This window comes from Bos grunniens, chromosome 2, assembly GCF_055505025.1.
Source record: "Bos grunniens cultivar Pamir isolate PY7600 chromosome 2, Bosgru_T2T1.0, whole genome shotgun sequence".
Classification (NCBI taxonomy): domain Eukaryota; kingdom Metazoa; phylum Chordata; class Mammalia; order Artiodactyla; family Bovidae; genus Bos; species Bos grunniens.
Window position 1 is genome coordinate 99,734,870 of NC_141166.1, and position 27,027 is coordinate 99,761,896.

Below are 27,027 nucleotides of genomic sequence, written 5' to 3' on the forward strand. Positions count from 1 at the left end.
AGTCGGGGGTGTAATGGATATAGCTGTGCTGCTGCACAGGATGCACGGAGCTCAGCGAGCAGACGTTCCGGGAGGTGCCATCCTGGCCTCAAGCCCGGGCTTTGATATCTTAACAGCAGAATCTTCCAGGTGGAACGCACTCCTCTTTGTGTCTGGGAACCATTATTTCTGAACAAATCCTTGTGGCTGTAACTATGATTTACAGCCTGTAGCTTTGCTATGGAGGCAGAGTAGCTTCTAGTTTAACGGGCACGTCCTACAGGAAATTCTTTGGCGCCTGGAATCATGAGACGTGGGAAAGAAACACTCAGGAGACATTTTCATAAGAAAAGAATCATGCAATCTCCCAAGCCTTTATTATCTTCATTTTAGTATCTATAAGCCTCTCGAATTTGAAACTGTTTCTGGAGAGATTTTTACTTAAAATAGTCAATAATATATAATACTCAGGAGGCAAATTAATTTTTTTCTCATTTTCCCTTTGAAATGTAAAGACAATTTAAAGAGTAGTGATTTTGACTTGAACAAATTTCACACTAAGACGTCCAGTTTAGATCGGGGGTCAGTACACTTTGCCTGGAGAGAGGAAGGGAGGAACTATGGTAGGCTTTGCTCTGTGGTTCTTGTCACACACACCACACACCCCGCACCCCACCCCCACCCCAAACTGTGCTCTTGTGGCACAGACTCAGCCACAGTGACACACAGAGGAGCCAGGCCAGGTTCCAAACCGTGTTTGCAGAAATAGCAGGCCAGGTTTGGCCCAGAAACTGTAGTTTGCAAACCCTGAGTTTAGAGAAATAGGCCATTTCCATAGATCATCATTCTTTCCAGGTCTCTGATTAGAAAGAATTAAAAGATTATGAAAACAAAAAACTATCAATACATCATGACCGTTTTAATCCTTTTTGCCATGAAGCAGCTGCACTTGCTGTGTTTTCCTTTTCTTTCTTTCTTTTTTTTTAAATAATAACAAATAAATAGGCGTATAGCATGACCCAGCAGGGTTCCTGGCTTGGAATCAGTTTGAAATTGAGTTCAGAGTGTGTATTGTTGTGGCTTTGAAGTGGTTTTAATATGAATTTTGGTTGGCAATTATGTTAGAAATACTAAGCCATTTTCAACAGACTTCATACCTGCTGCGAGACAGACCCGACAGAGCAAATGGATTTCTTTAGCCTTGAAAATGATGTGCGGTGCTGCGTGGGGTTTTAAAGCCCGTGTTTTAGTTTTTCTTAAAAGAAAAATTATTATTCTCCAGCAAGCTCTAGGTTTATCCACAAGACTCTACTTGCCTTGAGAACGCCATCATTTTTCCATCTGATTTCTGTTAACGCTTTGCATGAAAGTGTCCTTACATGAGAGATCATTCATGAAATGTTTGTTGAAAATATGTAATGGGGATGATAGTCCAGTGTTTTAAGACTGATAGCTATGGGTTTGGCGATTTACGGATCCCTCCCTATATAACCGGGTTCTGGTCACAGACATCTATGTGGGCAGTGAGGCCACGTGGCCCTGCCGGTTTGTGGACTGGTTCTGGCCACAGCCCGTCCTCATCAGGGTCCTTATTCATCTTGCAGCCTCTGAAAAAGATAAATTTCTCTGGTTTTTTATTCCTAGAAAGGGAAGATGAAAGAAGCAGCCCAGAGGTACCAGTATGCCTTAAGGAAGTTTCCTCGAGAAGGATTCGGAGAGGACATGAGACCATTCAATGAGCTAAGAGTTTCCCTCTATCTCAATTTGTCTCGCTGCCGAAGAAAAACAAACGTAAGCCCCTTATTCCAGTCTTTCAGCCATAGACTGTTCTCCTGGTGGAGGAGGCCTGCCCTTCCACGCCCTAGTCCTGAGACTGCCTGTCTTGTGTTTGCACTTTTCTACGAGCTTGGTACACGGGGAGCTGCTTGCCTGGGGTGACTGTCATTAGGTCACGGCGCCCGCCCCCACCCCCCACGGTGTGGAGAGGAGAGCACGTGGGTATGGTTTCTGTGTCTCAGTGATGATGAGCACATGCAAACCGCTCCTCCACCTCTGCCCAGCTGCATGTGGCCAGAGCTGTCATGAGTGGTCTGTCCCCAGGTTCAGAAGGAAAGGGCATCGTTATAAAATGCAACACAAATGCGTTACATACAGTCTGCCTAGTGTTTATTATGTTTGCTTAAAAGGTAAGCCAGGAACTGGTTAGTTCATAATTAATTAACCGTAGTTAATTCACAGTTAACTTATAACTGGATTTGTTTCAGTACCACTTGCTTTCTTTTTAACTGCATCCTGCCTCAAGCAAGCCTGTGACCTTCCTGCTTCTGCGCCCACATACTCTTCCGCCTTCCTGAGGCATCTGTGCCCCCCAAGGCTCCCTCCTCTCCCCCCCCACCCCTGGGTGCCGGCTCTCATTGGCCTTCACTTTGCTCCACTGCTTCCAACACTGTTCTCTCTCCAGAGTTCAACGATTTTTGCTTCTCTGTTGGATTCTTCCCATAAGAACATTAATACACTTTAGCTGTCACCCAACTCTACAACAAAAAACCTGACTTGCCTTCCGCTTCACCTTGCTCCGACTGTGTCCCAGTTCTCTGTCAACCTCTAGAGCAAAACTTCTGTTAAAACGTTGGCTGTCATCATGTTTCGGTGCTGCTTCTGACTTGTGTATTTAAATATTGATGCCAGGACTTCGGCATGGCGGAAGAATTTGCTTCCAAGGCCCTTGAGTTGAAACCAAAGTCCTACGAAGCCTTTTATGCCAGGGCGAGAGCCAAGAGAAGTAGCAGGTACCGTCTGGGGTTAGATGGGAGGCTAGTGAAGCCTTCTTGTCTTGCTCTGGCTTCAAAGCTTTGGGGGCTTCTGATCCATGAGCACCACTCAGTGCCTCTCCTCCTCTTTGATTCTGAGTAGGTAGCTTCCAGAAGGCACAGCAGTGGAAATCATTAGCAATGGCTGAGCTTTTACTTTCTCTAGACGTCTCATAACGGTTCCTCCCCTCCACCAGTTGACCTGTACTGCAACATCAAGTTCCTAGCTTAGTCCGTGTTACCAGTCACGTGGTAACCGTGTTACCAGAGACACGTGGGGAAGGGGGGCGGAGTCAATAGGACGAGTTGCTTGGGGTTGGATGGGGGAGGTGATGTGAAGAGGATTCTAACTCCCCTGCTTTATGCTGAGCTCACCCCCACCATCTGGTCTTTGTAGAGATGCTGGGGCCCTGGAACTGCATGGGTCTGGGTTAGAATTTGGCGCTCCCACTTAGCTGAGTGAGTCTAAGCTAGTTCCATGGGTTCCATCCACACAGAACCCGCACAGAACTCACTCGGCTACCTTTTCAGAGCTGCTTTATGAACAGTTGCATTCAGAGTTCTTTCTTACGTGACTTGTAATTGTATCTTTTAAAATAAAGGCAGTTCGTGGCTGCCCTGGCTGACTTGCGGGAAGCAGTGAAGCTCTGTCCCGCCAACCAGGAGATCAGGCGGCTCCTGGCCCGCGTGGAGGAGGAGTGCAAGCAGCTCCAGAGGAGCCAGCAGCAGAAGCAGCAGGCCCTGCCGCCTGCCCCACCCACCGACTCGGACAACGAGGAGTATGCCCCGACGCCCGGCCTGAACGACCACTTTCACCTTGAGGAGGCTGAAGAGGAGGAGACGTCGCCACCGGAAGAAGCCGTTTCCCTCGCTCCCAGACCCCCGCCATCCTCGTCCGCACCCTCCCCGTACATCCGAAACCTTCAGGAAGGGCTCCAGCCCAAGATAAGGCCCGTGTCGCCGCTGCAGAGTCGGCCGGGGGCCGGCAAGGCCCTGAGGGAGGCGGTGGCTCAGCCGGGGCTGACGGTGCAGCCCACCAAGCAGGCGCAGATCGTGAAGACCAGCCAGCACCTGGGCTCCGGACCGGCGGGTGTGAGAAACAGCAGCTCGAAGACGCAGGTCTCTCCTCTGAATCCTCCCCCGAGCCCCATGCCCGGAAGACTGCCCACTGCCCCCGCGGGTAGCAGAAGCCTGCATCTGGAGGGAGCAGCCTCTGGCCCCTTCGGCGATCGGCTGGGGCCCAGCCCCGCAGTCCACCTGCAGCACAGTGAGGGCGACGCTGCGTATCCTTTACCAAGCAAGATAAAAAGTGCAGAGAGGCTTCTGTCTCATGCTGCCGTGGCTGTGGACGTGGTGCCTCTAAACCCAGGGGGGCCAGTGAGCTGCAGCGACACCCGACACCCGACTTCCCTCAGTAGTTCAGGGTCTTCCGGTTCTCCATCGAGCAGCATCAAGATGTCAAGCTCCACCAGTAGTTTGGCTTCAAGCAGCAGTTTCTCGGATGGCTTCAAAGTCCAAGGACCAGATGCTCGAATTAAAGACAAGGTTGGTAGCCAGGTTCCGAGTGGCACAGCTGAGCACAGACCTCGCAATACTCCATTCATGGGCATCATGGATAAGACCGCGAGGTTCCAGCAGCAGAACCACCCCCCTGGCCGCACCTGGCACTGTGCGGTGTCAGAGGGGCTGCTGACAAGCACACCTTCTGCAGCTGGCCTGCAGGCCTCGAACTCTGAGAAGTCCTCTCTCAAGCAAGCCAAAGCCTGCCCTGGGTCTACCCTGGGTGGAGGTGTCCACAACGGGGCCCAGGTGAAGGAGCTAGAAGAAAAGAAGTGCCAAATGCCAGTCCACTGTCAGGACAGCAGGGTAACTAAGACCATTTCACATCTGTATCAGGAAAGTATGTCTAAACAGCAGTCTCATATCAGCAGTGAAGCCCACAGGAGTCACCTCCCTTCAGCAAAACCAAAGCGATCATTCATAGAATCAAATGTGTGAGCCTTAAGAGAGACCCATTTGTAGTATTTGGAAGACAATGTGTTGGTGCCTGGTAATAATTAAATGGTTGTACATGAGAAAAATTACTTTTTAGCCATATATTTTTTCCCCTCTGGAGTGGATCAGATGCCATTGATACACTGAAAGTGTCAGATTAAGCTTCTTTAGTAAACTAGAAGTCACCAGAAATAAGAATGCTAACCAGAATTGGAAAACTGCAACTAGCTATGCCTATTCAGTTAAAAATTTAAGACAGCCAGGAAGACATTAACGCATATGCTTTTCTCTTACGAAATTGTTTGGTTTTTATCACTTTTCTCCTAGCATTTGCTATGTAGTTAAGATCACATTATTTCTTAGATAATGTAAGTATCTAGTAATAGTTTAACTCATGACATAATATCCAGGTGATATGTTGTGGAAAAGAGGAAATTTTCAAGTAACAGTTCCAATAAGTCAAATCTTTATATGTATGTATACATAGGTTGACCCTTAAACAATGTAGGGGTTAGGGCCGCCAACCTCTATAGTCAAAAATCCATGTATAACTTTACAGTTGGGTCCTCTGGAGAGTTCCACATCCTTGTATTCAACCATCCATGGATCATGTAGTACTTAGTACGTAGTGACTGAAAAAAAAGTGGGCCTGGACAGTTCAAACCCCTGTTGTTCAAGGGTCAGAGTGTGTGTATGTATATATATATGGATATAAAAGACCTGAGTAATTTCTATCTGAATATAAATGTGACTTTACATATTATACAGCTGGTTTGTTTTTTTAAGCAAAATACAAGAACATCCAGGTAATGTTCTCTTCATAGTTCCCTTAAAAAGATCAACTTTTATTTGTTACAGTTCTCATTAAAATATTTTTATAGCACCTTTTTTTGAAACTACATTCCTGCTTCAGTGTATTTTTAATATTTGAAAATGATATAAACCATTTGGAGTCATGATTGGTAGTTAAGTTGAATTTGGACTAAAACACTAAGTTTTAGTAGTAGTATTCTGTATTCTTATACAGCATTCTTGGTGACATGTAAATTGGCTCTCAACTGATTCCCAAACTGCTTTTATCAATGACAGCACTCCTGGAACAAGCCTTCCAAGGTCCTCTAAGGACAGTGTTTAATTTGGATACTTAAGGTATGGTTGGCTATGGCTTTTATTATAGTCATTACTTTAGAGCTATACGTTGTATATATGAATAGCTAAAGTTGTATTCAGACTTGTAAATATAACTATTTCAAGTAATCTGGAAGTCATGTATTTGCATGTGCTTTTTAAGCTTCACCCATGCTGTTTATTGCACTGAGCGATATATAGGGCATGTTAACAGTATCCAAGTAACGGCACTTTATCTCATTTATATGAACACCTCTGAGGTGCTACAAGTCCAAACTGATGTATTATTCATTTGTAAAGATAAGGTACAGGAATGATCCTTGAGTTAAAGGTATTTTTATATGAAAATGATATGCTATTGGAGGATGTTAAAATGCTAGTTTTCAGAGAGGTGGGAGTGCTTTGTTTTATATGTTGGGATGTGAAATTATTTTCTAGAATTGGAGAGAAGGAAGTTCTATATTTACAGAATGTTTTAAAAATGAAGAGTTGTAATGAAGTTCCTATAAGCACCACTGTGGTCTTGTACGAACAGGAATCTTCTGGCGTCATTCTTCAGCATTGGTTCCTGTGTGCAGTGTACTCTGTATAGTTTCATTGTGTTTTTTTTTAAGAGGCTCTTCATGAGGTTCTGCTATAACTACAATGGCTTATTTATTGTTTTCTTTAATGTTGTGGAAGTCTTACTCTTGCATTATGTAGTTTTGTTTCTGCACAACTACTGTACTTGTCCGTCTGGAATAAAGACAATAGTTTGTTTTGCATTAAATGAAACAGTGGCTAAGTAGAGAAGATCTTGATGTCAGCTATCTGTCTCACTTTAATCCTGGGTGATCGTGTCCCTAAAAAAAGGCGAATAGCCTGATTTTCAGTAATACTACAAATGCATGTTTACTTTTATTTCATTTTAGAACAAGGATAATGGCATCTAGAAATCCCAATATTTCAAGGTCAAAATTAGTCTTTTTGCCTGAAACGAGCATGCATGAGGAGCCTTCTAAACATCTGTTCCAGAAATCCTGGCGTCTGTTTTTATTGGCAACACGGTATCTTCAGTTTTTAGCTCTCACTTTGGCAATACACTGAACACTGTGCTAATGTGAAATTTTGTTCTTCACATGTGTACTGATCTCTGAGTTAAACGTGTTTATACCCACATATTTCAGTTTCAAAGTCTTATGAATGAGTGTGAACATTAAACTGTTGTGTTAAAATATCCTGACTTGGAATCTTAAGCCTAAACAACTTCAGGTTATTGTATGGTTACTGCTATTATTAGCAAGGCTTAAGGGAAAGTATTTTCAGTCCTTATTTAAAGTCATATATTTAAACTCAAGGTCAAAAAACAAAACTGTGTAGGAGGGGAAAATCTAGTAACAGATAAATGCTTATTGGATGACTTTTCCTGTGATGCTGCCAGTGTGACTATTAGAATTTACCGTGATGGATTCTGAGTAAATGTATTTGGTCCAGTAGTTCCAGGAAGTGCTGTCTCCTTGGGAGGCTGTTGGTGGGAGCTGAGGCCCAAGCAGCGAGTCCTGCAGGGACAGTGGCCCCTAGTGCAGAGGGCAGGCGGTGTCCTTTCCTATGGATGGTTTTAGATTTGATTTTTTGTTTGCCTGTGCTTTGTGGAGAGGAGTAGTTAGCTTTGGTTTGTTTGTAGAGAAAAACAGAACACTTCACTTTGGTAAACTGGCATCTTAGTTTTCAGTCACTTAACTAGAAACTATCCTAGTGAAATGTAGGAAAAGAAAATCACCTTCTTTAAAACATTTAAAAAATAACATCTTTTATTGTGTTTTCTGTCAGTGACTTCAATAATTTTTAGTAATTTTTATGTGAAAACCAGCTAGCCCTTTTGAAAAATAAGTATTATTTTATCAAAACACAAGATATCTGGTCCAATGGTGAGCGCACTACCGATTTTAACAAGTCTTTTGATGGAATATATCCTTACATTGCTTTTTTATTTGTGTTTTCAAATTTCAGAACAATTACAGTGAGGGTTTGGGGGTAAGTACAGAGTCCTGGTCCCTCCGTGCCCTTAGAGTTTATTTAGTTTTAGCAAGCTTTGCACTAATGGCTTCCATTCTGGTGAACAACTTGCGAGAGGGAGGGAGAGGCAGTGTAACCTCCACTTATGGGACCTGAAGTCTTCTGAGCAAATGTTCGTCAGGGTGCTTGTATTAGCTATCAGCCTACTGTGTACAAATGTATAGTCATCTTAGCTTAAACTATGATGTGAGAACTTTTTAAGAACTCTATATTCTAAAAGGAGGCTAGTTTGCCACTTTATATGTTTCAGCAAAGTCAACTTAATGTATCTGTGATAATTTATGCTATCTAACTTGTACCTAGGTTTGGACAATGGGGAAAAAAATCATTACTACCTTGCAAACTTAGAAGCTAAAAAAACTGCTAGTAAATATATCAAAGTGACTTTCTCAATGTATTCGTAAACAAATCTATAATTATTTTGCTAAAAATCTCTTTAGAAGGATTCCAGAGAGTTATCAAATGAAATGTTATTAACTAGGATTATGTTCTAGTCTAGATTATTCTGATCTTTGGTTATAATGGAATATGATCTATAACAAGAATAAACTTGAGCATTGCAATTTGAAGTCAAAGTAAAACTTTCTCTATAGGTTAAGATTTTATTCACTATTACATGAAAAGGTAGGTAACTAAGTTTACAAAGTTTACCTTTAAATCACTCAAGTGAGATCACAGAAAATATAAATAACACAATATAGAGTTTTATTTTTGATGTGTCTCACTTAGCCATCGATCGATGGCCATTTTCAGAGTCCTATTTGGTGTAAGTATCACTGAAGAAAGAACAAGATTTGTCATGGGACTGGTACGTTTCTTTTTGCTGATCCAATTTTCCATTGCTTCCTTTTCATATGAGTAGCCATCTAAAAAAAAGAAAAAAGCCACATACACAAATTATTTGCAGTATAGGAAAAGGGAAGTTAGGATCACTAAAATGGTTATAAAAATTCCACTGCCAAGGCCTTTACTATGATTTAAGTGGTATTCTTGTCTTGCACCATTGCTCCCAAAATATTTCTGCAATGACATCCTAAATTCTACAATGTAAGATACATTGATTGCACAAATTACCTTGAACAGTGTCCCCAAAAAACTGGAAAAGGGGCCTTCTGTTAAAAATTCAGATGTAGCACCAAGGAAGAAAGGAAATGAATCAGGTAGGAGAGAGGCGAGTGGTGGTAAAGCTGCAAGGTCCGGCTGTGCCGCCAGATCTGTCCATCAGTTACTGTGGCTACAGACGGGAGCAAAGAGTTCCAGGGAAGACTCAGCCTGACTTTCCAACATACGGAAAAGTCAGGGAAACAAGATGCCAAGAGGTTATAGAGCGTACCCTACCCTACTATGGACTTGATAGTAAAGGCATTTACACTGCCAAAAGAAAAAAAAGATCCACTGGCTAAGGATTTTAATACCATGTTCTTACAAACTTATTTGTACCTGTATAAAGGTTGGAGGTTTTGCTTCACTATTTTTATACTTGTAGCTCTTTCAAACAGAAAATCTTAGTTTCTAATTACATTTACACTGTAACCTATTTGTTTTAATCTGCAATGCATAAAACCATTGCAAACTAACAATGCCAATGTGTTACTAACAAAAAACTGTTAAAGATTCTGAAGATTTCTTTCTGTCACCATGATAGATGGACTTGTTTAGTCACTAAGTCATGTCCGACTCTTTTTGTGACCCCATGGACTGTACCTGCCCCAGACTCCTCAGTCCATGGGATTCTCCAGGCAAGAATACTGGAGTGGGTATCCTATTCCTTCTCCAGGGGATCTTTCTGGATCAGGAATCGAACCTGTGTGTCCTGCACTGGCAGGTCAATTCTTTACCACTGAGCCACAAGGGAAGCCCCAATTGATCCACAACAGTTGTCTAACTGAAATTGTGTTTCAGAATCACTTGAAAAAATTTTTTTCTGATTGTTACTGGACATATAATGTGGTCCATTTACTTCCCTTTTTATCCTCCCAATTATTAGAGACTGGTTTGCTTTTCATGATGTATAAACATTTAAGGGTCTTCAAAGTAGAACTGTAAGAACAAGTCACATCAAGAAAAGTCTGTATCTGTCCAACCCATGTAACCTCTCTTCCCATGCAGGTAACCAGGTAAGTTATTGTTTACCTTTTCCTTTTGAAAATATAAGCAAATGTATGTGTGCACACACATACATATATCCTTACACATATCCTTATTCCTCTATATTCCTGCATAAAATTTACCATGCTCCATACTATTCTATACCCAATTGGCTTTTTTATTCCCCCACATTCCTGTATGGATGTATTAATGAACATCTGGGTTATTTCCAGTACCTTTTACAAATAGTGCTGCAATGAACAGTCTTATCATTTGGGAGGGAATTCTAGCAGTAGGATTTGCTGCACTGAAGAATACATTCATATAATTTTGCTAGAAATGCTTGTACTTTCATAGGAATTCTACCATTTTTCACCACTAGCAACACTGACTAGAGTGCCTGAATCTTCCCTAGAGCCCAGCCAAGAGACTATGTTGTCAAACTGAGTTTTTACCAGTTTCTCATGAGCATTTTAAGGGAGCTAGAACATTCTTTCTTCTGTTTAAGAACCATTTGCTTTGCTTTTTCCTGTGAACTGACCATATTTTTTACTAATTTTTCTACTAGATTGCTCTTTCTTAATTTCAGATTTATTTTTGATATAACTGACATAAGCTTCAGGTATGCAACATAATTATTGGTGTTCTTGTTTCTTAAGATTGCTTTGGTTATTTGGAGTCACTTGTTGCTTAATACACATTTAAAAATTGTTCTATGTCAATGAAAAATGCCATTGCAATTTTGTTAGAGATTGCACTGAAATCTGCAGATTGCTTAGGTAGTATGGACAGTTTATGGTACTATCCATGAGCACAGAGTATCTTTCCATTTATTTGTGTCTTCAATTACCTTAATGTCTTGTAGTTTTCAGTGTATAGATCTCTTACCTCCTGAGTTAAATTCTTAGGTATTTCATTCTTTTTGATGCAATTACAAATAGCACTGTTTTCTACATTTCTCTGATTGCTTGTTACTAGTATACGGAAACACAACTGATTTTTACCTAGTGATTGGGTAAACTCACTTCATTGAATTGGTTGATTAGTTATAATAGATTTTTTAGGAACTCTCTAGGGTTTTCTATGTATGTCATCTTCAAATTTTACTTCTTTTCCAATTTGGATGCCTTTTCTTTTTCTTGACTAAATGCACTGGCAAGGCCCTCCAGTCCTGTGTTGAATAAAAGTGGTAAGCGTCTGCACCCTTGTGCCACATCTTTAAAGGAAGCCATTTCAGCTTTTTACCATTGAGTATGAGGTGAGTCATATGTAACCTTTATGATTTTAAGGTAATGGCTCTCTATGCCTACTTTATTGAAAGTTTTTATCATAAGTGGATATTAAATTTGGGAGATACTTTTCTGCATCTATTGAGATGTTCATGATTTTTATCCTTCATTTTCTTAATGCGATGCATCACATTGATTTACAGATGCTGAATAATTCTTGCATCCTTAGACTAAATCCACTTGATCATGGTGTATGATTCTTTTAATGTATTGTTGAATTCGGCTTGCTGATATTTTGTTGAGGATTTTTACATCTATGGTTATCAAGGATATTGACCTGAAATTTCCTTTTCCTGTGTGCTCTCATCTGATTTTGTTATCAGGGTAATGCTGGCTCATAAAATGAGTTTGTAAGTTTTCTCTCTTCTGTTGTTTGGACGAGTTTGACAGGGATTGATATTTTTCTTGAAGTGTTCATATTCTGTGGATGAAATAAAGATTTAAATTTTTATACTTCTTTTGGCTTTTGAATCCAGGTTAGAAGTATTCCTATTCCCAGGTTATCAAGGAGTTAACCTTCACTTACTTCTGTAAATGTAAAAGGACCTGTAAAGGTTTCATTTTTTTAATATATGTCTGATTCATTTGGAATTTAATGTGTAGTATGACAGATTGGGCTAGTTTTATCCTTTCCATAGGACTAGCTGTCAGAATACCACTTGTTTAAATTCTTTATTTTTCCCACTGATTTAAAATTTCATTTTTATCATTCACTAAACTTCTGGATTTTAAAAAATTATTTTCCATTAGTCTGTCTACTCATGTGCTGATACCACACTGTTCTTTACAGAGACTGTATAACATGTTCTAGTATCTGATAGGGCACGTTGTTATGTATTCTTTGCCTTGGAACCTACTAGTCACCTGCTATATATTTCTTGGAAGAAGCCTAATAGTGACATCCTGCTGACAATGAATCGTCCTACATTGGTGTGCTAATAAGCTTTCCATGTTTTCCAGTGTAGCCTTCCATCGCAGGGATGTTTTATGGTTTTCTTCATGCTGGTTTGCCTATTTCTATGCCTATTTCTAATATCCAGTGTTTTGGTTTTGTTTTTGTAAATTAAGCCTCCATCATACCTTTTAACTGCTTTTTGTTTGCACACACAGGCACGTGTACGACATGAAGGCTGTATTATTGAGTCCTTGCTGATTTAACTCACTAAATGCGGATTACGCCCACTGGCTCCTTGTTAAACTCTCTAAGGTTCCTCTAGAAGGAGACAAAAAAAGGTTGAAGGCCTGTCAGTGTTGTGGCTAGTTGTGGACCTTTATCTGGTAGGGGTATACTCTCCAAATTTTTTTCGTTGCTTCATTGTAGGTACTGCTCAAATGTGTCTTGCCTTCTTCCCTTTAGAGAGGACACCAGCTGGGTAGTTCCTCCTCCTTAGAAGCCAGAGTTCTGAGAGACAGTATGAGGTTTTAATAACCTCAACTTATTCCCTCTGTTTTCTGAGTCCAAGAGGACATGATGCTTTCTGCAGATATTGTTACCACCTTTTGTTTTTGAGATATAATCCACATACCATAAAATCCATCCTTTTAAGTATATACAATTCAGGGGTTCTTAGTGTAATTCACAGTTATGCAACCACCACTATCTCATTTCACAGTTTCATCACTCCAGAAAGCAAGCTTAGCTCTTTATAGAGTCATGGACCTCTGAACCATATTAGCAATCACTCCTCTCCCCCAGTGACTACTATTTTCTGTCTGTATGGATTTGCCTATTCTGGACATTTCTTATAAAAAGAATCATAACGTGGTACTTGTTATCTGGCACATCCTTGCCATCTTCCATCTTTTTAAAATCATCCTAGTGGATATGAAGGTGGTATCTCATTGTGGTTTTGGTGTTCACTTCCCTAATGATGCTGAGCACCTTTTCCAGTGGCTGTTGGCCATTTGTATATCTTCTATGGGGAAAGGTCTATTCAAATCCTTTGCCTGTTTTTATCAGTTGGGATGTCTTACTATTGAGTTGTAAAAACTGTTTTCATAGGAAAATATACTCAATTTTTTTTTATCAAAAGCTGATATACAAACTTACGTATCACACTGGTCTATCACTGATAAATGATGTGTGTGTTAGTATTACTCTGAAATACTGTGACTTGAGCTACAGCCAATTCATTTGCCACCAGGCTAGATACTAGGATAACAGCATGTTTTTAATCTTCCAGGTGAAAGGGGCCCAGTTTTGTTACTAGTTTCTTACCATCCATTGTGGTGACACAATGCTGTTTTTGTTATTTCTGGTGATACATTCAAAAAGAAAGTATACTTCCTATTTTGGACTGAGAGGTATGATCAAGTCTCTTACCATGCTGTATTTCTCCTTACTTTGTTTGTAGTTTCTGCTCTGTGAAAACTGTTGCTGTGTTTGGGGCTGCGGCTAATGGCGGTTAGCCTCACGGAGACTCGCCATCTCCAGTGTCCTATATCATCCTGTGTGTGTCATTTTAACTTTTTGGGGTCTGAACTCTTTCACTGGCAACTGTATAACCCCTTTATTTTTAGTTGGAACTATCTCATTTCTGTCTGTCCTTTTATTTCTAACCTCTCTGAATCCTTGTTTTAGGTTGAACTGTGCTTTGTGAACTAACCTCAAATCTTGACTCTGACTCAAGCCAAATTGTTATTATCAGTATGTTTGGTAATAGTTCTATCATTCTTTATTTTCATACATCACTTATATAAATTCCTTCACTATAGGAGCTGTTTTCGTCCGTTTTGATGCTTAGGGAGGTCTGTACTTTTCATCTACTAGTTTACTTTTACACTAGTATCTCTTTAAAAAGATGAGACCAAAAGTATTATCAGTACCTATTAATTCTTTACTGTAATATTCAAATTAGATAGTGGGCTTTTAATCAGTGAGCTTCTTCAACTTTTCATACTCTCCACTCTCACTTTCATAGTTGTATGATATCTACATTTTTTAGAGCATATTATCATAATAGTACTTTATTACCTTTAATTCAGCTCTGTTTTTAAATGAGTAATTTTTCCTTGCCTGCTCGTGAATTTTCAGTTTCTTGGGTGGTAGCAGTGAATAATGGAGAAGGCAATGGCACCCCACTCCAGTGTTCTTGCCTGGAGAACCCAGGGATGGGGGAGCCTGGTGGGCTGCCGTCTATGGGGTCGCACAGGGTTGGACACGACTGAAGTGACCTAGCAGCAGCAGCAGCAGTGAATAAAATGTCAACCCATTCACTCCATGGAGGTACACACTTCCTGCTATAGGGAAGTCAGTTACACTGGTCACAGCTAACCCTAAAGTTGAATGTAAACTTTCTGTGGCATTATAAATAGTGATTGGAATAATCAACAGTTCTCTACTGGTAACAAATATAATCCCCTGAAACATCTGTTTAACAAAGGAAGTAAGAATTCTGAGTAGATCTGCAGCATTGCTAATTATGTTAGCTTTCAAACTCTCCTACCGAGGTTCATCTCAAAGCAGTAAAAAGGATTATCAGAGCTACAAAGCAAGGACCACTTCCTCACCCCCACAGACACAGCCTGTCATGTATAATTTTTAAAAGCAACTAGAGTTAGCTTATTTGAAATCAAACATCATTAGAGGAAAAAACTGACAATTTTTAAAAAAGGAAATACAAAGTGAACATTTACATTCAGTATAAACTAACATTGCTTGTTTTCATTATATTTTAAAGTTGACCTAAGGATTTTAAAGTTTTTAATATTAAAATTATTTTCACCCAGGGAGTATCATCTGACTCTCACTATAAACCCAGATACTGAGCTGACAAAAGCTATAGCAGATAGTCCTCAGTTCAGTAATGATACTTATTCATTTTATACACTTCTAGTAACAAAGATTAAGTTAACCCCCAAATTTCTTCCATTTAGAAACAGTGACTAAAAGAAGCATATTTTAATATGGGTTCAAATGACTTTTTGCTGTATTGAATACTAGCTCACAGGCCTGGGCTCTGAAATTTTAATACATCTGCTGTCCCAGTTCTTAGCCCACTGCCACCCACCTTCGTTCTGAGAAACTGACAATGCAAGCCCACCACCGCTTTGGAGCTATATGCCCTATCCCTGTACACCTACTGTACACCTACAGGTAATACTTGACTGAAGATGAGCACGCAGAAACAAAAGTATTAGGATTGCACAAACCTTAGAAAGAAGATAGATACAACCAGTGAGTATTCCTAAAATGGGGATGAATTGAAGAAACAATGTACTATGAAAATGATTATCTAATACACAGCTAATTGTGTATCATCAGAGTGTTCCAAGAGGAGAGCCCGGCAGGCTATGGTCCATAGGGTCGCCAAGAGTCGGACATGACTGAAGTTGACTTACCATGCACCACACAGACTGTTCCAGGGCACTGTTACCTATATTATCTAATCTGTACAATTTTAAGAATTAACTCACACAAGGCCTGAATAACTTTCCAACGTCACAAAAATACAGAAAGATAGAGGTGGGATTTAAATCCAAGCAATTTGGGTCAAGAATCTATGCCTCTTAATCTACACGCTAAATCAAACTTCCAGAATGACAAATATAACTATTGGAATTTTGAAGAAAAAAAAAAACCTCTCATGAAAAGATTACAGCATTAAGGCAGAATAGATGACGGCTAAGCAGGTAGGAGAAGCTATATACAATGAGAATAGCAAAGTTTTCCAGAATTGATAAAAGGCATAGAATTCATTCAAGAAGTAGTGGACCCTGAACAAGAGAAAAATAGACATCTGTCTATACTTAACAGATGCCAAAGAATGTACTCTCTATAGATAACTGAGATAAAATGCTGATTTTTCTCAATGTCACAAAGTGCTTAACATTTATTAGGTTTTTTACTAAAAATTAACATATTTAAATGTTCAGAGTAGACAGAAAACCCTGACTAGTGCAAAGCTGTTATTCCTACTCATTCCATCCCCAAATTAAGTTTTTAAAGTTTCTGTAATTGTAATAAAAGTGTCAATGAGATTGTCTTTTGAGGCACAGCAAGTAATTCTAAAATTTATTTGGAGGTCAAAATGGACAAAAATTGGACATGACAATATTTAAAAATAAAGGTGAAGTTGCTCAGTCGTGTCCGACTCTTTGCAACCCCATGGACTGTAGCCCACCAGACACCTCCATCCATGGAATTTTCCAGGTAAGAGTACCGGAGTGGGTTGCCATTTCCTTCTCCAGGGGATCTTCCCGACCTGGGTATTGAACCTGGGTCTCCCACATTGTAGACAAATGCTTTACTGTCAGAGCCAAATAAAGGTAAGCATAATTAAAACTAAAAAATGGCAGTGCCTATAAGCATGAAGAATGAATCCAACAGAAATATTTAAACAAATGTATATAACAATATGCCTGTGGATGTTTAAAGAATAAATGGAGAACTGTCTTAACAGAGTAAGTTAATTTATGCAACATTCATACCATGAGATACTGTCTTGCAGTTGAGAATGAAGTAGTTCTGAATATACTAACGGGAATGCTATCTGATATATATTAAGTAAATTTAAAAATATCATTGCATGTGTTATACAACAAAATGATAAATGAAGAGAAAAATATCTGCAAGGATATACTGGAGTATGGAAGAGGACCACATTTTAAAAACATTTATGCTGCTTAAGTGTTTTTCATTGCTGCATGCATAATTTAAAAGGACAGATGAAAAAATACTGTAAGAATGCTGAAATATAGGCAGAAACGGGTCATATATTTTTTTTTTTCTGAAGACAGTTAACAGATGTAAGGTACAGGTTGTCCAAAATACCATGGTGGGGGCGGAGGACACATGATCAATCCAGGAAAGAAGAGTGAAAGGTGAACTAGGAGACAAAAAATTGTTCGATTCTATTAAAGATATTCTTGGGCTTCCCTTGTGACTCAGCTGGTGAAGAATGTGCCTGCAATGCGGGAAATGGGTTCACGATCCCCAAAGAAGGGAAAGGCTACCCACTCCAGTATTCTTGCCTGGAGAATTCCATGGGTTGTATAGTCCATGGGGTTGCAAAGAGTTGGACACGACTGAATGACTTTTTACTTCACTTTCACTAAAGATACAGTTAGATTAATTTAAAAACTTCAGTCCTAATCTTTTCCACAGGAACACTTCTAAAACAAAGTAACACAGGAAAGCTAAAAATAAACTGATGGTGACTTGCTGGGGATTATGTTATTCAGGAAAAAACTAATCCCCAAAGGTTATTTACTGTGTAAGTCCATCCATATAAGAATATGAAATGACAAAGTGTTAGAAACAGGACAGACTGGGGTGGAGGTGAGAAGAGAGCAAGTCAGGTAATGTATGTAGTTATAAAAAGGTATTAAGAAGGGTCCTTGTGGGATTAACTGTTTTGTCATGACTTGGTGGTTGATACTCAAAACCTCCAACAGGGGCGAAACTGTATACAACTTAATACACATCTGGGGAAAGCTAAGAATTGTGAATTGCATCAGTGTTAATAGCCTCGTTGTAATATTATAGTGTCATCTGCAAAATGCTGCCAGTGAAGGAACTGGGAAAAGTGCAAGATATCTCTTATTTCTTAAGGAATGTGAATCTACAATTGCATCAATAAAAATAGTAACATTTAAAAATACATGGTACCACAACAGTTAAAATGAAAAACAAAGGCAATACTAAATGTATGGAAAGCTGTGGAGCAACTGGAATCCTCATTCACTGCTAGTAGAAGTATAAACTGATTCAACCACTCTTGATAACTATATATCCATTCCTAGGAATACACCCAATAGAAATGCATATGTATAATCACTCAAAAAATGATGAAAGGTTCATGGCAGCACTTGTGTAACAGCCAACACTGACTACCAACAGTAGCATGAATAAACAAACTGTATATTCACACGAGAATGAACAGATTACTGCTTTGTGCAACAACATGATCATACAAACATGATACTTAAAGCAGCTAGACCCCAAAGAGATGTGCTTCTCAGCAAAAAAAAAACTATAAACAAAATGAAAATATTTATAGACTGGGAGAAAATACTTGCAAATGATGTGATTGACAAGGGCTTAAGTTCTAAGATACACAAACAGCTCATACACCTCAATCAGTAACTTAAAATCCAATCAAAAAATGGGCAGAAGACATACAGATAGCCAGTAGGCATCTGAAAAGATGATCAACATCACTAATTACTAGAGAAATACAAATAAAAATTACAATGAGGTATCTCCTCACACCAGTCAGAATGGCCATCATCAAAAAGTCTACAAATAATGCTGGATGGAGTGTAGAGAAAAAGGAATCCTTCTACACTGTTGGTGGGAATGTGAACTGGTGCAGATACTATAGAAAGCAATACTGGGGTTCCTCAAACTAAAAATGGAACTACTGTATAAGCCAGCAATCCTATTCCTGGGCATATATCCAGATAAAACTATAATTCAAAAAGATATACACACCCCATGTTAATAGCAACAATATTTTACAATATTCAAGACATGGAAACAACCTAAATGTCCACTGACAGATGAATGGACAAAGAAGGTACATATATACAATGGACTGTTACCCAAAAACATGAAATGTCGTTTATAGCAGCATGTAAAAAATACAGTATCACTTACATGTAGAATCTAGAATAATACATAAATGAATATATCTACAAACAAAAATAGACTTACATGTGGTTGTCAAGAGGGAGGGAACGATGGGGAGTTTGGGATTAGCATATATAAACATATATAGGATGGACAAACAACAAGATCCTGCTATACAGTACAAGGAACTATCTATATTCAACCACCTGTGATAAGCCATAATGGAAAAGAATATGAAAACGTTTATGTAGTTATAAGAATCACTTTTCTGTACAGTAGAAATTAACACTAAATCAACTGTACTTCATAGACTACACTTCTTGACTTTTCATTATGTGAAAGTTCAAGATGTACACTTATGTTTATTTTAAATACATAAAATGAAAGAAGTATACCATGGAGCTATTAAGAAAACAAGAGAGCCAAGACTGAAATGAATGAGACAAAATTCGAGACAACATACATTAAGTGATTCCAGTAAGAATATTTTAAGATGATAAAAAATTCAAATCTAGCAACATGTAAAGAAGGTAATTCAGATTCCCAGCCATCACCCCCATACACACACACACAACAAATTTAACAAAGTTGCAGGATACAAACTTAAAAGTTGTGTATAGAGGGGACATCTCAACATAAAAGTCCATTTATGAAAAACTCAACAGTTAACATCATACACAGTGGATAAAAGCTGAAAGCCTTTCCTCTAAAATCAAGAGATAAGGATGTCCACACTCCTGCCACATCTATTTAACACCGTATTAGAAGTCCTAGCCACAGCAATCTGACAAGAAAAGAAAAGGCAACCAAACTGCCAGGGAAGAAGGAAAACCCACATCTGCAGATGACAGGATACTATATATAGAATAACCCTAAAGTCTCCACCAAAAAATTAGAATAAAATAAGCCTACAGGATATAGAAATCTGTTGCCTTTCTACATGTTAATAACAAGCTATCAGAAAAAGCCCAAAAACAAACCTATTTAAAATTTCATCAAGAAGGATCACAACATGATCAAGTGGGATATATCCTGAGCATGAATACACACAAATCAATCAATGTGAGACAAAAAATAAGAAACTGAAAGATAAAAATTATATGGTAATCTCAATAGATGCAGGAAAAGCTTTCATCAAAATTCAACAACTATATATGATAAAAACTCACCAGAAATTAGGCATGGAAGGAACCTAACTCAACATAATAAAGGCTGCTCAATGGTGAAAACTGAAAGTATTTCCTCTGAGATCAGGAACAAGAAAGGGTGCTCACTCTTGCCACTATTATTGGAAGTCCTAGTCAGGCAAGCAGAGAAGAAACGTAACAGGAATCCAGATTGGAAAAGAAATAAAACTCTTGACTGCAGATGACAGTATACTATGCCTGCCCGTTCCTTCTGTCCATGGAATTCTCCAAGCAAGAATACTGGAGTGGGTAGCCATTCCCTTCTCCAGGGGCTCTTCCCAACACAGGCGTCAAACTCGGGTCACCTGCATTGCAGGCTTTTTTTTTTTTTTTTAACCTGTCTGAGCCACCAGGGAAGCCCAATACTGTACACAGAAAATTTAGTAAAGTTGCAGGATACAAAATTAATATATAGAAATCCCTTGCATTCTGATACACAAACAACAAAAAATCAGAGAAATTAAGGAAACAATCCCACTCACCACTGCAACAGAAAGAATAAAATATCTGGGAATAAACCTACCCATAGAGACAAAAGACATGTATGCAGAAAATAAGACACTGATGAGAGAAATCAAAGATGACACAATGGAGAATATACTATGTTCTTGGATTGAAAGAATCAATACTGTGAAAATAACTACCCTAAGCAATCTGCAGATTGAATGCAATCCCTATTGAATTACCAAGGGCATTTTTCACAAAACTAGAATAAAAATTTTTACTATTTGTATGGAAACAAAAAGACCCTGAATACCTAAAGCAACCTTGAGAAGAAAAGTGGAGCTGGAGGAATCAACCTTCCTGACTTTATACTACAAAACAACAGTTATCACGACAGTATGGTACTGGCACAAAAATAGAAACACGGATCAATGGAACAAGATGGAAAGCCCAGAGATAAACTCATGCACCTGTGGGCATCTTAAATTTGACAAAGGAGGAAAGAACATACAATGGAGAAAAGAAATCCTCGTCAGTAAGTGGTGTTGGGAAAGCTGAACAGCCATATGTAAAAGAATGAAATTAGAACACTTCCTAACACCATACACAAAGATAAACACAAAATGGAGTAAAGGCCTAAATATAAGACTAGGAAATATAAAACTCCTAGAGGACAACATAGGCAGAACACTCTGAAATAAATTGCAGCAAGATCTTTGATCCACTTCCTAGAGTAATGGAAATAAATACAAAAATAAACAAATGGGACCTAATTAAACTTAAAAGCTTTTGCACACCAAAAGTAATCATTAGCAAGATAAAAAACCCTCAAAATGGGAGAAAATATTTGCAAATGAAGCAACTGACAAAGGATTAATCTCCAAAATATGCAAGGAGCTTATATAGCTCAATACCAGATAAACAGGCAACCCAATCAAAAAGTGGGCAGAAGACATAAACAGACATTTCTCCAAAGAAAATATACGGAAAACCACCAAACACATGAAAAGATGCTCAACATTGCTCATTATTAGAAAAATGCATATCAAAACTACATTGAACTATCACCTCACACTGATAGGAATGGCCATCGTCAAATCTACAAAAAATAAATGCTGGAGAGGATGTGGAGAAAGGGGAAACCTCAGTGTGTATGCCCAGCAGTGGGATTGCTGGATCATAAGGCAGTTCTATTTCCAGATTTTTAAGGAATCTCCACACCGTTCTCCATAGTGGCTGTACTAGTTTGCATTCCCACCAACAGTGTTAAGAGGGTTCCCTTTTCTCCACATCCTCTTAACCCTGTATACGAGACAGCAAAAGAGACACTGATGTATCGAACAGTCTTTTGGACTCTGTGGGAGAGGGAGAGGGTGGGATGATTTGCGAGAATGGCATTGAAATATGTATATCATCATATATGAAACGAGTCGCCAGTCCAGATTCGATGCACGATACTGGATGCTTGGGGCTGGTGCACTGGGACGACCCAGAGGGATGGTACGGGGAGGGAGGAGGGTTCAGGGTGGGGAACACATGTATGCCTGTGGCGGATTCATTTCGATATATGGCAGAACCAATACAATATTGTAAAGTTTAAAAATAAAATTTAAAAAAAAAAAAGAAAGGGGAAACCTCTTGCACTGTTGGTGGGAATATAAAGTGATAACAGCCACAAAGGAGAACAGTATGGACTTTCCTTAAAAAAAAAAAAAAAAGACAGTATTATATGGACTGAGCAATCCCACTGTATGTACCCAGTGTTCACTGTAGCACTATTTACAATAGCCAGAACACGGAAGCAAACTAGATGTCCACTGACAGATGAATGGATGAAGAAGTTGTGGTACGTATATACCATGGAATATCATTCCATGGCCATAAAAAGGAAAGCAACTGGGTCATTTGTAGTGATGTGCATGAATCTAGAATCAGTCATACAGTAAAGTCAAGCCAGAAAAACTAACAGTGCATATTAACACTTCTGTGTGTATTCTAGAAAAATGGTACTAATGAACCTATTTGCAGGGCAAAAGAACAGTGATGCAGACATAGAGAATGGACTTGTGGACACAGCAGGGGAAGGAGAGGGTGGGGCGAACTGAGAGAGCAGCACTAACATATATATACTACCATTTATAAAATAAATAGCTAGTGGGAAGCTGCTATATTACACCAGGAGCTCAGCTGGGTGCTCTGTGATGATCTAGTAGGGTGGGATGGTGGGGGTAAAATAGAGGCTCAAGAGGGAGCAAATATAGGTACACTTACAGCTGAGTCACAATATTGTACAGCAGAAACTAACACAACATTGTAAGGCAATTATGCTCCAATTAAAAACTAGTAATATTAAAAAATACCTAGGAATAAGCCTACCAAAAGAGTGAAAAGACCTGTATACAGAAAACTCTTAAGACACAGATGGGAGAAAGCAATGACACAAACAGATGGAGAGATATACTATGATCTTCAATTGTAAGAATCAATATTGTGGAAATGACTATACTACCCAAAGCAATGTACAGATGCAATGTAATTCCTATCAAATTACCAAGTGTATTTTTCACAAAGAGAAAACAAAAAATTTTACAATCTGTATGGAAACATGAAAGACCAGAAATAACCACAGCAATCTTGAGAAAGAAAAATGGTGTTGGAGGAATCAGGCTTCCTGACCTCAGACTATACTACAAAGCTACAGTAATCAAGACAGTATGGTACTGGCACAAAAACAGATCTATAGATCAATGGAACTGGACAGAAGCCCAGAGATTAACCCACGCACCTGTGGTCCCCTAATCTCTGACAGGGGATTCAAATACACAATGGAGAAAAGACAGCCTTGTTAATAAATAGTGTTGGGAAAACCAGGCAGCTACATGTAAAAGAATGAAACTAGACCACTCTCTAACCATATACACAAAAATAAATTCAAAATGGATTAAAGATCTGAATGCAGGGCCAGACACGAAAACTCTCAGAGGAAAACATAGGAAGAACACTCCTCCTAGTGTAATGGAAATAAAAACAAAAATAAACAATTGGACCTAATTAAATGTAGCAATGGAAACCATAAAGATCACAAAAAGAAAACCCTCTGAATGGGAGAAGATAATAATAGCAAATGAAGTAACTATCAAAGGATTACTCTCTACAAGATACATAAGCAGCTCTTGCCACTCAAATCAATAAACAACCCAATCAAAAAGTGGGCATAAGACACCAAAACAAACACTTCTCCAAAGGAGACGTACACAAGACCACCAACCACATGCAAAGATGTTCAACACCACTCATTATTAGAGCAATGCAAATTAAAACCACTATGAGGTATCACCTCACACCAGAGTGACCAGCATCAAAAATAAATCTACAGGGCTTCCCTGGTATGTCAGTGGTAATGAATCTGCCTGACAATGCAGGAGACAAGGGTTCAATCCCCATCCTAGAAAATCCCACATGCCACTGGGCAACTAAGGCCATGAGCCACAGTTACTGATTGAGCCTGTGCTCTGGAGCCCAGGAGCCGCAACTACTGAGCCCACCTGCTGCACCTACGGAGGCCTGCACATCCTGGAGCCTGTGCTCTGCGAGAGAAGCCACCATAATGAGAAGCCCACGCTCCAGAACTAGAGTAGCCCCTTCCCCCTACTCATCACAATTAGAGAAAAGCCTGAATAGCTACAAGACCCAGCATGAACCAAACTGAATACATAAATCATTGTTAAAAAAAAATCTACACACAACAAACACTGGAGAGACTATGAAGAAAAGGGAACCCTCATGCACTGCTGGTGGGAGTGTAAACTGATATAGCCACTATGGAAAACAGTACAAAGTTTTCTTAAAAACTAAAAAAAGAACTCCCATATGACCCAGGCATCTCACTACTGGGCATATACTCAGAGAAAATCATAATTCAAAGATATATGCACCCCAGTGTTCACATCAGCACTGTTTACAACAGCCAGGACATGGAAGTAACTTAAATGTCCATGAACAGAGAAATGGATAAATAAGATGTGGTATATATATACAATGGAATCTTACTCAGCCATAAAAAGTAACAAAGTTGAGTCATTTGTAGAGACATGGAGGGACCTAAAGAATATCACACAGAGTGAAGTCAGAAAGAGAAAAACAAGTGTCATAAATTAACATATATGGAGCCTAGAAAAATGGTACAGATAATCTTACTTGCAAGGTAGAAATAGACACAGATGTAGAGAACAAAAATAGGGATACCAAGGGGCAAAGAGGTGGTGGGACTGGAGATTGGGATTGACACATATACACTATTGATACTATAATAACAAAGAAACTCAGCCATACTCATGAGAACATACTGTATAGCAGAGGGAACTCATACTTAAGGCTCTGTGATGACCTGAATCAGAAGAAAGTCCAAAAGGGAGTAGACATCTGTATATGTATAGCTGATTGATTTTGCTCTACAGTAGAAAAAGCAACTGTATCTCAATAAAAATTTTTTTTAAATTTTCATCAAAAATAAGTAACTAGGAATATTTATTATTTGTTTTGTACCCCTTTTTTGGAAACTGTCTCTCCACCTCTATCCTCCATATGATGTGCCCCCATTGATATAAAATCTTACTCTTCATAGTTAGATAAATCTCAGTACCACACCTCATTCCTGAAGAGACTACCACTGGGATAGGCCCCTAGCTCAGATTTGAAGCCTCAGGGATTTTTGGAGTTGACACTAGAAAGAAATGTCAGAATGGTCTCTCTCTGGTTGCTGAAATTGTAAAACGTAAAATTTGGGACCTACCGGTGTTCTTGTTTTTCTACCACATGGAAAAGGCACACTGAATATCACAGAAAGTGAATATTCAGAAGCCTCTGAATAGATAAGAAACAGTACCACGACTACATTCAAGTCTCCGGTGCAAGTGTTTCATGAGACACACTTACAATAACTTTTTAATAAATTAATTACCATTTCTGTTTAACCTAATTCAAATTGAGTTTCTTTCAACTGCAAATAAAGGTTCTGATATACTAAAGCCAAAAAAATACAACCATTACTATGCTCATAGAACATTTCATTCTTGTTGTTGTTCAGTCGCTCATTAGTGTCTGACTCTGCGACCGCATGGACTGCAGCAAGTCAGACTTCCCGTCCTTCACCATCACCTGGAATTTTGCTCAAACTTACTGATGTTGATTGAGTGCTGGTCTTGTAAAGTACTTAACATGCATTAACTCATTTGATGCTTATAAGAATTCATGAGATTAAGTGCTAGCATCCTATTTTGTACATGAGGAAAAATATATAGTCCTCCATGAGGTAACACAGCAAGTAAAGTATTGAAATAAATTCTGAACCAGGCAGTCTGGATCTTCAGTGCGTGTGCTCAACTATTAGATCATACTGCCTCCTATAAGAATATTTCTTATTAAATAATAAAAACTAAAAATAATGGAACTAAATTGAATTAAATGCTCATGAAAGAGAGTCACATAAGAAATTATAAATGACTAAAAACATTTAAAATGTTCAAACTCAATATAATACAAAGAAATACAAACTGAGATTACTTTTCACTTATTAGAATGAGAAAGTTTAAAAGATTGCTAATACTGAGTATAAGCAAAGATATGGGAACTAGGGACCCCATATGATGTTGAAAGGATACTTTGTCAGTATCTTTCTTCAGTAATTGAAGTTTTAGGTAATTTATTTCAACAGAAACATTCACATTAAGACTAAGAGGACAAGATAAATTTAAACAATGTTGTTCCCTAACACATTTATAGTAATAAAGAATCAACAGGGAATGAAACAGAGGACACTAATACACCTGAATACTAGTCAGTCTTTAAAAAGAGTAAAGCGTCAATAGATAACATTATGCCTTCCTCTTTCCATGGGAACTAAATCAAGAAAAATTAAAACAGCATTTAGGGATGACTACATACTGAGAAGCAGGCAAACGTTCATGAACATTTCAGCACCAAAAGAAAAAAGACGTGATAGAGAATAGTATAAAGTCCAGTTGTGTAAAAATATATTGATTATATTGGTATTTAAAATTAAGAATACACAGAAAAAATATCTAGAATTATATGCTGAACTGGTATTAGTTCTTGTCTTTCGTACCTGGGACATCAGGCCAGATGGATGAGATGACTCACTTTATAAAATCCTCATTGGATTAAAAATTTTTTAATACAGGTATATGTCACTTTATATACATATACCTGTATTTAAAAATTTTTAATCCAATGAGGATATTTTACAATTAAAAAAGAATATCTGCAGAAAATAGAAAGATATGCTCTGGTTCAATCATACCTCAGAGCAAACATAAAATCCCAAATGCAAGAGAACTAAGCATTTTTTAAAAACTAGAAGAAAATGTTTATACTTGTATAAATAAAAATGCTTCTGCCTACAAAAGTTCAGAGTAAGTAGAAGCCATCAAATATATTAAAACGATACTAACAAAATAAGA

General features: G+C 38.7%; 2 protein-coding genes across 50 annotated transcripts in view; one reads left to right on the forward strand and one right to left on the reverse strand.

Moving 5' to 3' along the window:
* Positions 1 to 6,706, forward strand: part of TANC1 (tetratricopeptide repeat, ankyrin repeat and coiled-coil containing 1) — a 341,829-nt gene extending 335,123 nt beyond the window's left edge. For all 38 annotated transcript variants that reach the window (XM_086355114.1, XM_086355089.1, XM_086355126.1 and 35 more), the window contains 3 exons: positions 1,624 to 1,770; positions 2,668 to 2,768; positions 3,392 to 6,706. In XM_086355114.1, coding sequence (XP_086211240.1) covers positions 1,624 to 1,770; positions 2,668 to 2,768; positions 3,392 to 4,787 — 1,644 coding nt within the window. In that variant the 3' untranslated portion in view covers positions 4,788 to 6,706. The remainder of the gene's footprint in view (positions 1 to 1,623; positions 1,771 to 2,667; positions 2,769 to 3,391) is intronic.
* A 1,843-nt stretch (positions 6,707 to 8,549) lies between these two features.
* Positions 8,550 to 27,027, reverse strand: part of WDSUB1 (WD repeat, sterile alpha motif and U-box domain containing 1) — a 68,234-nt gene continuing 49,756 nt past the window's right edge. For 8 of the 12 annotated variants that reach the window (XR_015146885.1, XR_015146883.1, XR_015146884.1 and 5 more), the window contains one exon: positions 8,550 to 8,833. Coding sequence is in view for 8 of the 12 variants with exons in the window: in XM_086355374.1 (XP_086211500.1) it covers positions 8,673 to 8,833 (161 nt within the window). In the remaining 4 variants the exon portion in view is untranslated. Of the gene's footprint in view, positions 8,834 to 11,358; positions 11,766 to 16,324; positions 16,594 to 27,027 lie in introns of those variants that run through there. The other 4 variants (XM_086355399.1, XM_086355405.1, XR_015146886.1 and 1 more) reach the window with 3 other exon arrangements.